This window comes from Lissotriton helveticus, chromosome 3_1 (genome assembly GCF_964261635.1).
Source record: "Lissotriton helveticus chromosome 3_1, aLisHel1.1, whole genome shotgun sequence".
Classification (NCBI taxonomy): domain Eukaryota; kingdom Metazoa; phylum Chordata; class Amphibia; order Caudata; family Salamandridae; genus Lissotriton; species Lissotriton helveticus.
This window is the reverse complement of record NC_136061.1, coordinates 1,393,712,720-1,393,728,430: the sequence shown is the minus strand read 5'-3', so window position 1 is coordinate 1,393,728,430 and position 15,711 is coordinate 1,393,712,720. Positions and strand designations below refer to the sequence as shown.

The window sequence follows — 15,711 nt, the reverse complement described above, 5'->3', positions numbered from 1 at the left end:
TCATGTAGTTAAAAGGTTGAGAGACTACCCAGGCCTATTTTGGGGTACAGTGTGAATCATAACAATCATGGACAGACACCCGACCTCTGGGAGCGGCCGGCCCTGACAAAAAGGCCACTATTTAAGACTTTTTTCAAAGAGTTCTGAGCTTTATCCAGGGCTGAAACGGTGAACATGATCCTTTACAAACTTCTCTCCAAAGATTAGTCAGTTGGCCAAGATGCCCACCTCTGTAGAGGCGAAGTCTGCTAGCTGAGGGTCAGTCCCCACAAGGAAGGATTTGTGCCTTTCGGATAGATAAGGCACAGTTATAATCCACATTTGTAAAGCGCGAACAATCACCCGTAAGGGTCTCTAGGCGCTGGGGTCCGTCGGGAAGATTAAGCAAGCTATTGCCCAGAGTCACATGGTGCTGGGATAATCTGCCGCCGGTGCCGGGGATCGAACCGTGTTCCCCAGATTCCGGAGTCAGTCGCCCTGGCCGAGGCGCCACACCTCTCCCCTACTGCGTTGCCCAGGAAGCAGAGTGCTCACTGTGCTCCTTCAAGGATTTCATTAAGGTCTAGTTGAGTGTTGGTATCCTTAGCTTGGACAGTCAAATACACAATTTTGGTGAGGGGTCCAGAAACATCCAACAGTTTGGTCTGACATTCCCACCAGGCCTTGTCCTACTGTTTATCAGGGTACTTTGCAATATTGGGATGTAGCTCTGGGTTATCTGTAACCTTGCCCAGAAGAGATGTATGGGGACATTCTGGCCTTAATGTACTGCCCACGTTGCTCTTAAATATTATCTTGCACATTGTGAGCCACCTCCATGCAGGGCACCCACTCAGTGGATCTGGGATGAACTATATTTCTAAGATCAAGCAGGAGATTCTTGTTGGTTGGAACATCCAATGTAACATGGTGCACCTTCCGTTTGTGTTTAGTTGCAGAACATTGCTCTTCCTGGGCATCTACTGAGTCAGAGCAGGGGGAGATTAGGTGTGAGGATGCCTTCGCTACCCTAGTGGTGGGAACCTTGGTGGCTCCCAATGATCTTTGTGCCATAGCCATAATCCTGAAGGACTACAGATGCCAATTGCTATAGAACCTCCGCCGATGAAGACCCCTTAAAGCAGTATCACAGGCAAAGCCTGGTTAATTCACATCCATACCCTGTGAATATGAATCCAGTGAGGGACCCCCAACACACGTCTCCCATAATGTGTCAAGGGTTGATTAATGGATTGCAAAGCCTTAATCAATGCACAAATTATGGAGTTCATGTTAATCTAATGCCTCTACCAACTCCTTTTCCATGTTGTGCTCAAAGGGCACCTCTTCATCCTCCACATAGTCATCGCCCTCCTCAACATAGTACACCATCCTGAGAACTGGAGGGGTCGAAGAGGTTCAGGGGGAAGAGTAAGGGAGGAGTAAGCCCAAAGGGTGAATTGATAGGTCGTGGAGCCATTCACTGGGCAAGGTGCCAAAAAAGTCTATGAATGAAGAGCAGAATAGAAAAATACTTTTTACTTATTTAATTTTTGTGGAGGGAGCCACCCCAAACTCTCCTGGGCAAAGACCTGCAATGTTTGTGAGCCCCATCGGGCATCCCAACGGGTACAGAATGGTACCTGAGTGGATGGGAAAATAAATGCTCCAATCGCCCCCCCTCCCCCCCCCCCCCCCCCCCGCTTAGAGAGTGAAAGAGGACTTGCCAGGTGGTCGGGAGGTGACACCCCCAGGAGTACGAGTGCTCAAACGTCAATAAAGCAAGAACTGTTAGCACGTAAACACTTGAAATGCAATTAAACACAATTACTAATACTGTATGGTAAAAGGAGAGAAACTGTACTAAGCTTTGCTGCTGCAGTAGCAAAGAAAGTAGAAGTACTACGGTCTTATGGACATTTATAGACAGGCATGAACCCTGTGATTGGTGGGGAGAAGGAGTTTAAAGTTTGATCGTTTTCTGTAATTTCTAAGAAAAGAAAGAAAAGCATAATCCGAAGCTTCTGTTCCTGACATAGAGTTTGCCTCAAAAATATTTGTAAATAATTGTAAACCTTACCGTGATAATGCTAGATTAAACATATGTTGATTAATTGGATGGGATTTAAGGGAGGCTCTCAAATGTGTCTCTCTTTCAAATTATCTTGGGAAATTTGTTAAGGGTGTCACAGAATGTGGTATACAGATCAGAACAATATTTGGCAAACAATGAATCTAAGAGATGTATTAGTATTGCAAAGATATCATCTGCAACTAGTTCTGATCAGTATTTTAGGTGTAGGGACCCACCAATGCCAGCCATTTAGTGACTTTGCACTCCACATGACAGGCCATCCAGACTATGACTCCCAGAGAAGCAAGGCATCAACTAAAATAGTTTCCTCTGCTGGGAGCTGAAGTGTGTTTTGTTGTGTATTTTACTTTGACCCGTTTTTCTTGACTCCATTTGCACATTTAACCATGCAGCCAGTGGAGATATACTCCTCTCCACTGAGCACAAAAGCAAGGCATCAGCTAAAATAGTTGTTTGGGACAAACGTGTGCCTTGTTTTGTAATGCGCTTTCCCCCTATTACTTTGCTGTATTTGCACACTTGACTGTGCAGCCAGATGAAATAAACGAATTTCCACCAAGCATAGACCTCCTAATCAAATAAGCTGATTTATACTGTGCTGAAAAGCAAGACACCCGGGAAAACAGTTTAATGGAAGCTAAAGAGTATTCTATGCCCTCTGTGGGGATGAGTTATGTTTTATTTAGTAAATTGCTTCGCCCCTCTGTGCTTTGTTCTATTTTCACCTTTGACTGCCTAGCCAAGGATATGTGTTAGCCTCCACTGACCACACAATCAAATTGCTTCCTTTGCAGTAGGCTAAATCGTGCTCTGTTTGTAATTTGCTTTGCTTCATTTGCACTATTGACTAAGGGAAACGTAAATTCTTGTTTTTGCGCTGAAAGTGACATCCATTTCAATTTTACCGATCCATTGCAATTTGCCCTTGACCTGTTTTGTATTCATTTCCTTGTGCCAATTTTGTGAAATTGTTGCACTGTAAAATATTTGGACTTTTAGTCATCTCGCGGCATTTAAAAAATAAGAAGAGACACATTTGATCCTATTCTGATCCAGTTCTGAACTGATGTGAATCTCCACAACAAATACTACACCACTCACGATTCAAGGCGTTGATGGCCTCTAACATTTGTTTTACATCTATTTGTGATGTGCTTTCATATATGCCCAAATCCAATTTGTTGCTGTAAAAGAAGCGCAAAAATTATATATGCGTTTACATATCTCCAGTTCATAAACCCATATTATTTCCTACACCGATATTTATAGGGAAGCTCATTTCCTCTAATGTTATCTGTCAAGATGTTTTATAAAATAATAATAATTTTTTTTTTTTTAAAGGAATTTATATAGCGCAAATCACCAAGCGCTTGCTTAGGGAACCCGTCCTGGTATTCCCCTGTGAGATATCCCCGGCAGGGTATCCACAAGGTGAAAGCCAGGCATCCTGCCGCGAGGGGCCGTTGTGGAGATTAAGCAAGCTATTGCCCAGAGTCGCAGAGTGTGAACCCGTGAATCGAGTAGGCACCGGAGCGAGAATTGTCGAGTCCATGGACATTTTAGGACTCAAGACCCCGCCGAGCCGGGAATTGAACCCTGGTCCCAGGCTGACCTCTGCTTCCAGGTCTGCCTCCTCTAACCAGTGAGCCACACTTCTCCACATAGGAAGTCCAAACTTTTCCTTAAAGCGATCTTCGATGTAAGTAGTTTACAATTGGCAGGTTTCGTCTTCCAATGATTTACAAGTCAGTGATAAAGCTACTTAAATTTAATATACATGTTGCTTACCAACAATTTGACTGCATTGCTGAGAGGGAAAGGTAGGTGGCACAAGATTCCTTCAACATTCATATTTCCACCATTGATGTCTGACACAACAAACCCTGCTGAGTCGATGTTTCTTGCAAATCCAATGACTGCATTCCAAGTACTTGTGCCTTGTGAATACTGCCCGGTACACAATCTTTATTCCGAAATATTTAGGCACTTAAAAACAACATGAAAGATATTGAATGTGAACCAAGACCGAAATAAAAAGTTGGAGCCATACTTTGTGAGACCCTTTTGTGTAGACCTGCTGATTTATTATTTCATTTTAACTGCATAATCCAATAATATGAAATGGCAGTATTACCTAGAGAAATGATGCATTTTCGTCTGTGTTCCTTTCAGAAAGAAGAGAAAGCTATGATTGCAAAGATGAACAGGCAACGCACGAATTCCATGGGCCATAACCCTCCTCACTGGGGCATGGATCGGCCATTTTACAACCATCTAAGTACCACCCAGGTCTCCAAGGAAATGAAGAGAATGGTAATGAATGTTTGTTGTTTGCATCTTGGCTGTTTTTATTCTGGGTGTACCATGTAGTATGGAGTGGGTAGAGGTCTTTTACAACAAGCGCCAGGGATATACACTGTCAATGAAGAAAGTAAAATCAATATATATACCACCCTCCGTGTGGCAACATATTTACTCATACATAGGATTGATGTCACAATCTACTCTTTTCCTCTGTCCTACCCCAAACATTGGGGACCACAGTGCTTAGATTTATTTCCCCTTATGTGATTAAGGGTGAATCAGGTTTTGGGTGACTACAACCACAGGAGGCTTGTTGTATAGCTATTTCTTTTAACCACCAAGGGAAGTAGGTAATACATATGTTTTAAGAAATTCTGTGTTTTGCTATTTATTTATTTATCAGTCTGTGCCATGCAACATTCTGGGCAGGACTCTTCACGTAAGAAAAGATAAGTGGAGTAATAAATAGAGACAAAAATGCAAGGACTTGATAAGGTGATAGTGTGTTAACCAAGCCGATGAACGTGAATTCATCGAGTAAAGAGCTGCAGTACTTGGTGTATGCGTCAAATCTGTCAAGGGTTGCTTGGAAACAGAAGCAAGAAGAGCATCATTTGAAAGGGGGTGGGAAACTGGCAGACATATCAAAAATGTCAGTAGGTACCATTGACTGTTCCATCAGCGATAAATGCAAATTCAATACCTCTGACAGTTTATACCATGGGAAACCCAAGAATTTGCAAACAACTATGCAAACATAGATATTAGGCTAATACTAACCCAATAGGAAACTCTAACTTCTGGCCAGGAAGTTGGTAAGGGGCCCCCGCAGATTTGAGGAGGCAAAAACTAAGTTCAGGAATGCAAGAAGGACAGCAAACCCACGACATGCGACGGTCTCGCCCCAATCAGTCAGAGAAAATGTCTGCCACACCACCTAAAAACTCCTCCCTCCAGGCACCTCAATTATACCCTAAAACCCAAGAGACCATCCCATATAAGTATCAAACGTGGGCTCTACTAGTGATTTGATTGGCTAGGAAAGGGAGTGTATGGTCACTCCACAGTCTACACGTACAAAATTCTCTAAATAACTATTGTTTAGAAATAGGCTATGACATCAACCATGTAACCCAGGAAATATTCTTCTCTTCACTATCCACATTCCCTCCATTCTAACAACAAGTTAAAACATTGTATAACAATTTTCCGCTGAGCGCCTCTCTGCAGAGCAACTTTTTCTCTGTTCATACCAATGTCCTTTTGTCTGACATGCAGAACAAAACCCCATGCTTTGTTTTCTATAAAAGATGAAACACAAACATTTATTATGTCATGAAAATGTTTTCTCTACGCACCAACCCAATGCTGCATCCATCCCTGTGCAACCCATGTTAAATGAATTATTTTATATTCAGCCAATATTAATAACGTGCATCTAAAGCAGCATTAGTCTTTTTACTTATATTAGCCATAAAGCCAGTTTTGCTGCCTAATTTCACGCTTGCACAAAAGCATTTCACTCATATTAGGCCCTTTTCATTAGTTTCCCACTGCACACGTTTAGTACATTTTAATGAGGGTTTAATCCGAGCAGGTTTTATTTTAGCCGAAACCCTGCTCCATCAACAGTGTCTTATTTAATGAGATGTAGGTGATTCATTTTGTTGTGATTGGGGGATGTTATTGATCGGATTGTTTATACGCCTCTTGAGTGAGCAAAAGGCCCATTGTTTTGCAGTAAGGCATGGGCTGGTATGTTTGAGCTTTGTTGGACCTGCAGGGATCACATGCTATGATGCACAGTGATTGTATGTATGAGGTATTTGCATAGCACAAAACTAGATCAAATGTGAGAAACGAAACAGGATGGAAGAAAAGTGTATCTAATCCTGGAATAATCCTAAACGATAAGGATACACATCAGTCACCACACGGTACCGCCCTTCATCATTTGGGACACCTTATGGACCCTCCCATAAGTGAGGCATAAAGGATGTGGAAGGACTGGATGGAATGTCCTACATCAAGATATGACTCACCGTGCGGTCCTTCTGATATCAACTGATAGTCTAGTCTGATGGGTGACAAAATTGCAGTTCATGTGAGTGTGAAAGAACATGAATTAAAATTGGGTGAACGAGTAACAATGCATTTTATTATTTTACTCACTCCTCCAATGTTAAAAACCAGAGCAACCAAGAGCAGTTTTAAACAAATATCTGCTCAGGTGTAGTATAGGTCGACATGTTTCAGCAAAATGGACCCTATTGTCCTTGCCTTCCTCAGGACCTTTGTGAATGGGTGCTAATGCAATGTGCAAATATGCAATAAGATAGTGAAAAAAAGAAGAATAAAGAAAGTTATCACCTGGAATCCTAGGTGTCTATTAATTCCTTCCTGCACATGGACTGATTTGTCTCTGGAAAGAAAAAAAACATGTATTACTATGTAGTAATATGCATCTCAAACAAAGGTGTAGGTAGGTAAACAGGTGTCTAGTAGTGTCAACCTCCTGATATTGCAATATAAGTGAATCACAGTGGCATATCGCTCACGTCAAATAGAATTGTCGTTACATCATGTCTTATCTTAACACTTAGATGTAATCCAGCCCCTGCTTACCTATTGCGCAGGAGGAAAGAGCCTCACCTCACCTGGTTGCGGCTCAAGGAGAGGAAGTACTGCTCTAAAATCAGGGGAAAAAAACAAGTAACAATGTCAAATGTTCCTTTCCCACCCGGCTGTTTGTACATTGTGAGTGAAAAGCCTCTCATTCAGTCGCCATAACATAATCACTAGTTGCCATGTTCAGTGATCCTGTGACCTGAGATGACTGTTAGACTTGGTAATTGAGCATGCCTGAGTCTGAAATTATTGTGTAAGTCTGGTGTTCTTCTTCTGAATGTGTAAGTTAATATATCAAATCATGTCACGCCAATCACCTGTTGTGATCATGGGTAGTAGAAGGCAAAGGGATAACGTGGTGGTCGTGTACATAACCACTTAACATGGTGAAATAAAAATAGAAGTAAAGCAATCCTTCCATCATCATACACCCCATTTTGGTGGTGTCGTGCCTATTTTACTTGGTAGTTGTCTAAACCATATGGGTATAAGAGGAAAGGCTAGGGTCGCAAGTTTCAACAGACACTAACAGAAAAACCTTTAACACATAGCTAAAGCGGCATGGTGTATGCCACTCAACTGCGTACCGATCTTGCCCCATATCGCGATTTTCCAAAATAAACAGTGCAAAAAATGGAGGCTAGGCTGCAGATATTTCGAATAGCCCTAGACTCCAAATGAAGCGCAGCATGGTCTGAACCACTAAATTGTGCCCTGGTATTGCCCCGTATCGCACTATAAGAATAGCAAGTGCAGTAGATGAACGCTTAGCGGAAGAATGGCGCCTTTACCTGTCCGTCGGTACTTCTCGCCGGCGTCTGAGCCGACTTGGGGAGGTACCGAACGGACAGTCCCGGGCGTTCTTATTCGCTGAGCGTGCCGATTGGCTACCAGTGCCTCTCGTGATCACACCACGTGATCGGAAATGTAATCCTAATGTTTAGCGATATTATCCCAAACCATCTATCATGGTTATCATGTTTGGGTGCCATCTTTCGTAAGAAAGCAGGACGTTTATAAATGCAAAGAAAAAGAAAGCGGGTCATTTTATGATTATTAAAAGGCCACCTCGTAAATGACGTATCACGTGATCAAGTGGTCACATGTCTTGTTTAGTAGTATTCAGAATTTGTGGTTTCAATACACTCAGGATATTATTATACAAACCATCTTTAGTTGCATATATCTTTGGGTACCGCCTGATAATATATCAATACGTTTTCTATGTAGACAAAGGAGAATGATGAAATCACCCAATAGTGAATGACGAATCACGTGATTCTTCGATCACGCGTCTTATCTGGTCATGCTAGAGCTTTTTAATCGTGGTTTATGTATCAGTAGATAAAAAGCATATTAATGATATATAATTATTCTCATTAGGAAAAGACGAAGATGTAATGCAGATGACCGTGGCACAAAAAACAGAGACCACCTCTAGGTCGGCCTATCATTTCCAGTATAGGATCTGTTTTAGAGCAAAGGTAGTAGGTTCATCATGATTAGACCAATGGATACTCTTTTTGTGATACAGTGTTAATTAGGGACTGTGTCCATGCTTGGTCTCAAAATAGTCCCTAGGACCCTTCCCCACCGTGTTTTTTGTTAGCACAAATCTAGCCAATATTCAGCAGAGCAATGTGCGGGATCCAAGGCAAAGATGCAGTTGATAAGTGACTGGAAAAAAGCTGGTTTTGAGAATGGAGGCAGATATTAACTTCATGATGTAGTGTAGATCGAGTGTAGTGGTATATCTTTAGTTCTTTCCTAAATTGGAGCTGAGTTGGGACAGTCCTGATTAATACAGGAATGCCATTACAAATCCTCGATTCTTAAATAGAAAAAAACCTGTTGCCTTGCTTCTTACTTATTGCACTTCTTTTTATCAAGTATGATGGTATCTTGGCTGCGAGTGGTGAGGTTGTCGGCCACATAGGTGTGCTCTCTGTCATGATGGCTTTGTAGATAATGCAGCTCGTTTTAAAGTTGGTGCGCACTGGTAAGAGGAGCCATCCGGCTGGCATGTGAAGTGGTCATATTTCTTCAGGCACTTGATGCTTGATGCAGTGTGGTGCCTATGAGGACAGGAGCAGGGCATTGCCACAATCCAGATGGGTTATGTCTTTACCAGAACAAGCTGGTACAAGTTTGCTATAATTTTCTTGATGTCTTCATTGAGAATGAGGTTGCTGTCCACAGTGAATCAGTGTGACTTGGCAGTTATGTTTCAAGTCCATCCAGGTTTGTGTCATTGTGAACGGGTTGTTTTACTTCTTGGTTTTTGTTTTTGAAAAATAGTAGGAATCCTTTATTGGTAGGTTCAGGTTCAGAAACAAGTTTTTTTAGAACATTTGTCCATAAAATATTATAGGAGAAAAAAAACACACTAGACAATTAAAACATTAAAACAGTTAAAAACATTTAAAAGGATCCCTCTCCCAGCTACCCTACCCCCTAACACTACTTCTCATGATTAAAATTTTGTTTTTTTCAGATCGTAAAAACCGGGCAATTCCAACTGTCACATCGAGATGACACATTTCAGACCATAAACCACAGCTTTATCTCTATGGAGAGCATCATATTTAATCCCTTTCATGCTCATTACGAGCTCAGCTCATCATGCAGCACAGTGCTCGTGTGCTGATGACGAGCTGAGCTCGTCATGACCACACCCGTTTCTATTGCCCTTCAGCACAGCAGAAGATCAACCCAAGCAGCCAAGGTGTTAATAAACAGAGGTCTTAAAAACGTTATTCTATTTGTAAAATAAAAGACACAGTCCATAAGAATATGCATAAGGGTACTTTTAACTTTCAGAGGGCAAGGACGAAGACCACTATTACTCTGTACCCTGATCCTGTGTGGGCGGGAAGAGTAGATTGGGTTACATCCCATCCTGGCCCTTAAAATGTCATTCCTCAGTCCTGGGTCTGGGAGCCGTGATAGATAGGAAAAAACAGTATCCTGGCCCAATGTAGCAATCGAGAAGCTAATGGATAATCTCTTCTTCAAATACATCAGATCGATAGATTCTGACGCCATAGAATCGGATTCCCTCAGTACTCGTTTGCCCGGAAATGGGAGCCAAGATGTGACTGTACCACTATTTACACGAAGGTTCTTTATTGCAATTATTCTAGTTCTTATGGCCTTTGCCCACATCCTCTCACTGCTTTGGATCTCCTCCCAGCACAATTTGGAGACTTTGACCACCTCATCATCCTCCGACAATGTGCTAAAATATCTTAGTGTCCGGGTAGAGGCCACCATACTCCAAGAGACCAAATTGCACTCTCTCCTTATGGCCTGAACCATTGAGCCTTGTGGGAGTGATAAAAGTATTTTAAGCACCAGCCCTTCCAGTCTCTCCCATTCATAAGTTGGGTCGAGGGAGAAAACCTCTCCCCCATACAGGCCTAACGGGGGTAACTATCTTCCCTTCATAAGCCTTCAGGAATGGGATATGAGATAGCCCCCCAAACCTACCATTGAATCTTGACAGACAACTGGCCTGCAATAGGGCCTTCTGCTTAGTGGCATCCCAATGCACTCCCCAATTTAAATTCCTCCTATAAATTAAACCCAGGTATTTATATTGATCGGCTTACTCCACCTCCTGCATACCTAAATTCCAAGAAAAACTTTGTACTTTTTTTCCAAAGATCATAATCTTGGTCTTTTCCAGATTGATACAGAGCTGGTTTGACTTTCTATAGTTTGCCAGGGCATTTAGGGCTAGATGTAGGTAAATCTAAATTACCGATTCATAAATACCGAATTTTACCGATTCGGTATTTATGAATCGGTAACTCAGATGTAGATAAAAAATCGGTAATTTTTACAGAATCGTTAAGATTCGGTATTTACAGATTCGGTAAATACCGAATCGGTATTTGCTATTGAATCCTATGGGCCTTGAAGCCCATAGGATATAATAGCAAATACCGATTCGGTATTTAGCGAATCGGTAAAAATACCGAATTGCAAAGGGGGACAGGGTGTCACCTTGACACCCTGTTGCACCCCTGTAACTGGCTTGTGTGCCATGTGGCACACAGACATGCCCTTAGGGCATGTCTGTGTGCCACATGGCACAGGTGTACATACACAGATGTGCATGTACACAAGAATTCGTAATTTACCATGCAATTGTATTGCATGGTAAATAACGAATCCTAAAGGCCATGTTGCAATGTAAAAAGTGCTACCTACATAGGAAAATACAGATTCGGTAATTTTACCGAGTTGGTAAAATTACCGATTCGGTAAAATTACCGAATCTGTATGTTTTTCAAAGCCCTACATACCAATGTCCAAATACCGGTCGGAAACGGCCGAAAATCGGTATTTTCGGCCGTTTCCGACCGGTATTTGGACACCTGCATCTGGCCCTTAGTTTCCTCTGCAAATCTATTGGAGTATAATCCAATAGCACCAAATCGTCTGCATAGAACCGACAAGCAATATGCTGGTTCCCTATTGTTGGCGAAAAGGACTCGGATTGGGAAATAAAGGTAGGGAGGTCACCAGAAATAAACTAAAAATCAGGGGTGCTAAAATGCACCCCTGGCGCAGGCCATTGTTAATAGAAATTCTTTGTGATAACCGACCTGACTTTTCTAACTCCACCTGAGCCCAGTTGCCAGAGTGCAGAGATTGGAGTGCCTCAAGAAGATATGGTGGTAGGTTCAAGGAAGCTTTATTGGTAGGGTTGAACATAATATAGGTGCTAGACAACCAGGTCCAAATGAGGTGCAGTCTCCTTAACTGTAGAGATTAGGGGATTTTCAAGGATGCTTGAATTGACAGATGCAGTCATCGGCTGCAATGTTGCAAGTTTGGTGTGTCAGTGGCACCAGAGAGTGCCATCACCTTCCACTCTGGTGGTGGTGGATGAGAATGAGAGAGGATGAGTGGGAGACATCTGATTTGAAGGAGACAGAAGAGGGGCCTCTAATGGGGGTGTGCAGAGACGCCTACAAAAAGAAATTAAATTACAAGCTTTATTGGGAGTTTACACCCCCAATCTAAGTATGTGTCGAGTTATGGTTTGCATGGCTATTGTGCGAGTTATTCATTGCTCAGCTAGCCATACCTGGGCAATTTCAGTGTTTTTCTGGTTATAACGTAACATAGAATATAACGTACTTTATGTGCAGGGAGTTGTACCTAATCCACTCTAGAAAAAAACAGAGAAAGAAAATCCTGTTCTAGTACGGTTTCTGCTTATGCCTGTAGGTGCCACCTTTCGTATCATGTCTTGGGGGAGCACTTTTGGTTCCAGCACTGTCACTTCTCTTGCAGATCTTCATGTCACCCCTACAACAGAATGAGCACATCCAAGTATGGATGAAATAAAAACCTTTTTATAAAGTGTGAAATAGGAACAGAAAGACAAATAAGTAGCACAGCGAAATATTTTGTGTAACAGTGGAGCGGCTGCACAAAAGCAGACATAATTAGCGATATGTGAGAAAAAGTACTGACTGCTTCCTGGTAGTCTTCATTAGTGAGCACTGTGACGAGGAAGGGTTAAGGAGGTGGCAGGAACCGATTGGAGAGGTGTTCATTAGAAGAGCAATTAGAACCCATGTGTGGAGTTATCGAAACCCCCCATGAATGTGGATTGTGTTTGTGATGAGGCATGCGGATTGAACCCCTCCAACAGGACTTTAAATTATTCCGTGTGGCGAAAGGTCACTGGTAACCAGTAGGATTAGTTAAACGCAATGTCAGACTGGGACAAGAAATAGGCTAGGGCACCAAAATAAAAGCGACTGTTATTAGCAAATAAGATATCTAAAAACAGTGGACAATATTTTCGAACCAAACTAGTTTTAAACGTCATAATATATAGTTGTTATGCAAGAAATGGGAGACTGCGTGCATTTGTGCTTGCTGCACAACATGTTTGTGGACCCTAAAACTGTCCCTCAAGCTGCCAACAAACCAGCCCGCAAACTGACCTTTCTGCCCAGCCCTTCTGGCACTGCTAGATTGCCCTATACGCTAGTCCGACCCTGGTTAAGAGGGCTAATCAGCAAAATCAAGGCGTCCGCCTTGGGAAAGAAAGGATCAAGGAGGCGGGGGCGGGGGGGGGGGGAAAGAAGGGGAGAGGGGGGAGGTCGGTGAAAGTAGAAACTATAGAGTCACTGTAGCAGGTCTGGCTTGGAAAAGTCAAACCAACAATCCTACATACAACACAGTGCACATCACACCCGCACAATCTTGTGCACGGATTGCTTAGTTCTACTTTGGTTTCAGTAATAGACTCTAAAACCTTGAAGACTGGCAACATTATGCAGTTGCTTTAACAAATAGAAAATTTTTAGGTGTAAAGTTTTCAAGCAGAGCTTTTTTTCCTGTAAAGTGTAGAAATATCATGCCCTAATAACTGTCAAGGATATGTGGAGGAGGCAGAGTGACTGGTGGCAGGAGCACAGTGGGCATAACTTGATTGGGGTATCCTAATCAGGCTTGTGTAATTTACTTTAAAATGAATGGCTTCTTGCCTCCTCGTCACTGCTGAACAAACAAGATTAAGTGCGACAAATGTTAAAACCCCATTCCTTAACCACCGCCATTTTGAATGTCTGCCTGGCTCATCAGATGAAGAAAGTATCATTTGCTACTGCAGTGGGGGGAGGAGGGGCAAGATATACTGCAAAGACGAAAGCGTATGAAGACTGCTGGCTGCATCTATTGTTCGTTGGAACAGGGGGTGCTAGGTGGGTGGTTTGTGTTCACATATCGCTCTATTTCTCTCCACTAATGCGCAGCTCGTCCTTGCATGCCAGGAAGACAATTTTCTTTTGGCAGTCGTATGCCTTTTCAAGGAGTCGAGGTGCTTCTAGTTAATACAATTTCCACCTTATTTTGGGCAACTCAATAACCCCAAGGAGTCCATGATATATTGAACTTCTGACTTAAAGAGGTTTCAAAGGGGAAAAAATTATTATAGGACAAACACGACTGTGTTGATCGCCCAGAGCAATAACATTTTTCCCCCAAAAAACAGTCAATATTTATTAGCTTTGCATATACAAATATTTATAAAAAAAGATCACATATGAGCTCATGCAACCAACACATACACCTAACATCAACCTAATACACACACAAAAAAACAGAAATATAGTATGGTAGAAATATATAATGCTGTATAATCATAAATATCCTACTCCTATTGATTGTATCTTCGCAAAAAAGGGTATGTAGAATCAAGCGACAGAAACAATTAGAGTGACTTGTTGGTCTCTATTTGTCAGGCATACTCGAGAACATCCTCAGACAAAAGGCTACTGGACACAATGTAACTACCCAATGTTAAAATCACAAGTTCCTGGCCAACTGTATGAAGCATGACGCTCAAAAGCATCTTAAAGCACCAAATTATGGGAGATCCAATTCAAAGTACTTGCAGGATCCAAAGGTTTATCAATTCGAAATCTCAGGATTACATTTTCACATCACTGCGCCCATGAAAGTTACAGAGAAGACACTTCTGCCAATGACGTGAAACAGCAACATGCACACTCAGTGCGTGTAACTATGAGCCTAATAAATTACGGATGTGTTTGCACAAGATGTATCAGTTAGTACCCGCCAGTTCCTGGCATCAAACCCAGGGGTATGTTTGAGGCCCAGGATGGTGTAAAGATGTGCAAGCACCCAGCCCTTGGCCATAGAAGAAGTTAGAAACTGATATGTGAATCTATAATATATTTTGGCACAAACTGGAGCAGAGGGGGAGACAGTACCAGTCATCTGGTCGCAGGGTCGGACAGGCCTTTTATTCCACTGGTCATTTCCCTAGTGGGCTTGAACTTTGTAGGCTGGTTTGGAAAGCCAAAGACCACTCCTGGTGCCTCTGCCACTTTCCCCAGCTCTATGGGGTTAGTTGAAGCAGGCAGTTGGAGTCTTCAAAAGAGAGAGGGAGGGAGAAAAGAGAGAGGAGAGAAAGAGAGAGAATGGATGGATGGAAAAAGAGAGTGTGCAATGAGACAAAAGGTGCAAGTCTGGTTTGAACATTTTTGCTAGGTCTGCTTTGGTTCCCCAGTCCATCCCTGTTTGGCTGTACCGAATTACCCAGATATAAAGGAGTATCATGTTTGAAAGCCAGATGGTTACTAATTCAAGGCTAGTGGTAAAAGCTAAAGGATAACCCCATCTTCAAGTGCAATGAAAGGCTGTTTTGTCCTCACTACGATTTCCATTTACACACCAAATCAAAAAACATCACAATCAAAAATAGATTTTACCCAAGAACGATGATGAAACAAGCTCATAAGAGAGCACTAAACACGTTTTGGGAACATAGGATTAGAAAAAATGTGACATGATGACAGTAGTAGCTACAATACTCTAAGATTAAAAAGATATTCAGTAGACGATAAAATCTACTCAAGTAGGAGTAGTACAATTTGAAGGAACCAAATTCGCCTTTAAGTATAGTATCAGTATTAGAATTCATCCCATACATAGGGTGTTCTGACTAATAATAGTGACAGAGACGAAATTATTGAATTTACCACTTCTGAGAGGACTCTTTTCTTGTGACAAAATGTCATTTGTGTTCCTACGCGTAGGATATGAAAGAAGTTACCCTAATTTCTGGTAAATAGTGGGAACTAAGCCTGCATCCCAGATATGTTGACCTGTCCAAGACAGTTGAATTAAATAGGGATCAATACTTTTCCTTG

General features: G+C 42.1%; 1 protein-coding gene across 1 annotated transcript in view; it reads left to right on the top strand.

The window, feature by feature from the left end:
- Positions 1–15,711, top strand: part of ADCY5 (adenylate cyclase 5) — a 951,006-nt gene that overhangs the window by 582,768 nt on the left and 352,527 nt on the right. The window contains exon 6 of the mRNA XM_078682034.1: positions 4,247–4,387. Within this exon, the coding sequence (XP_078538160.1) occupies positions 4,247–4,387 (141 nt within the window). The remainder of the gene's footprint in view (positions 1–4,246; positions 4,388–15,711) is intronic.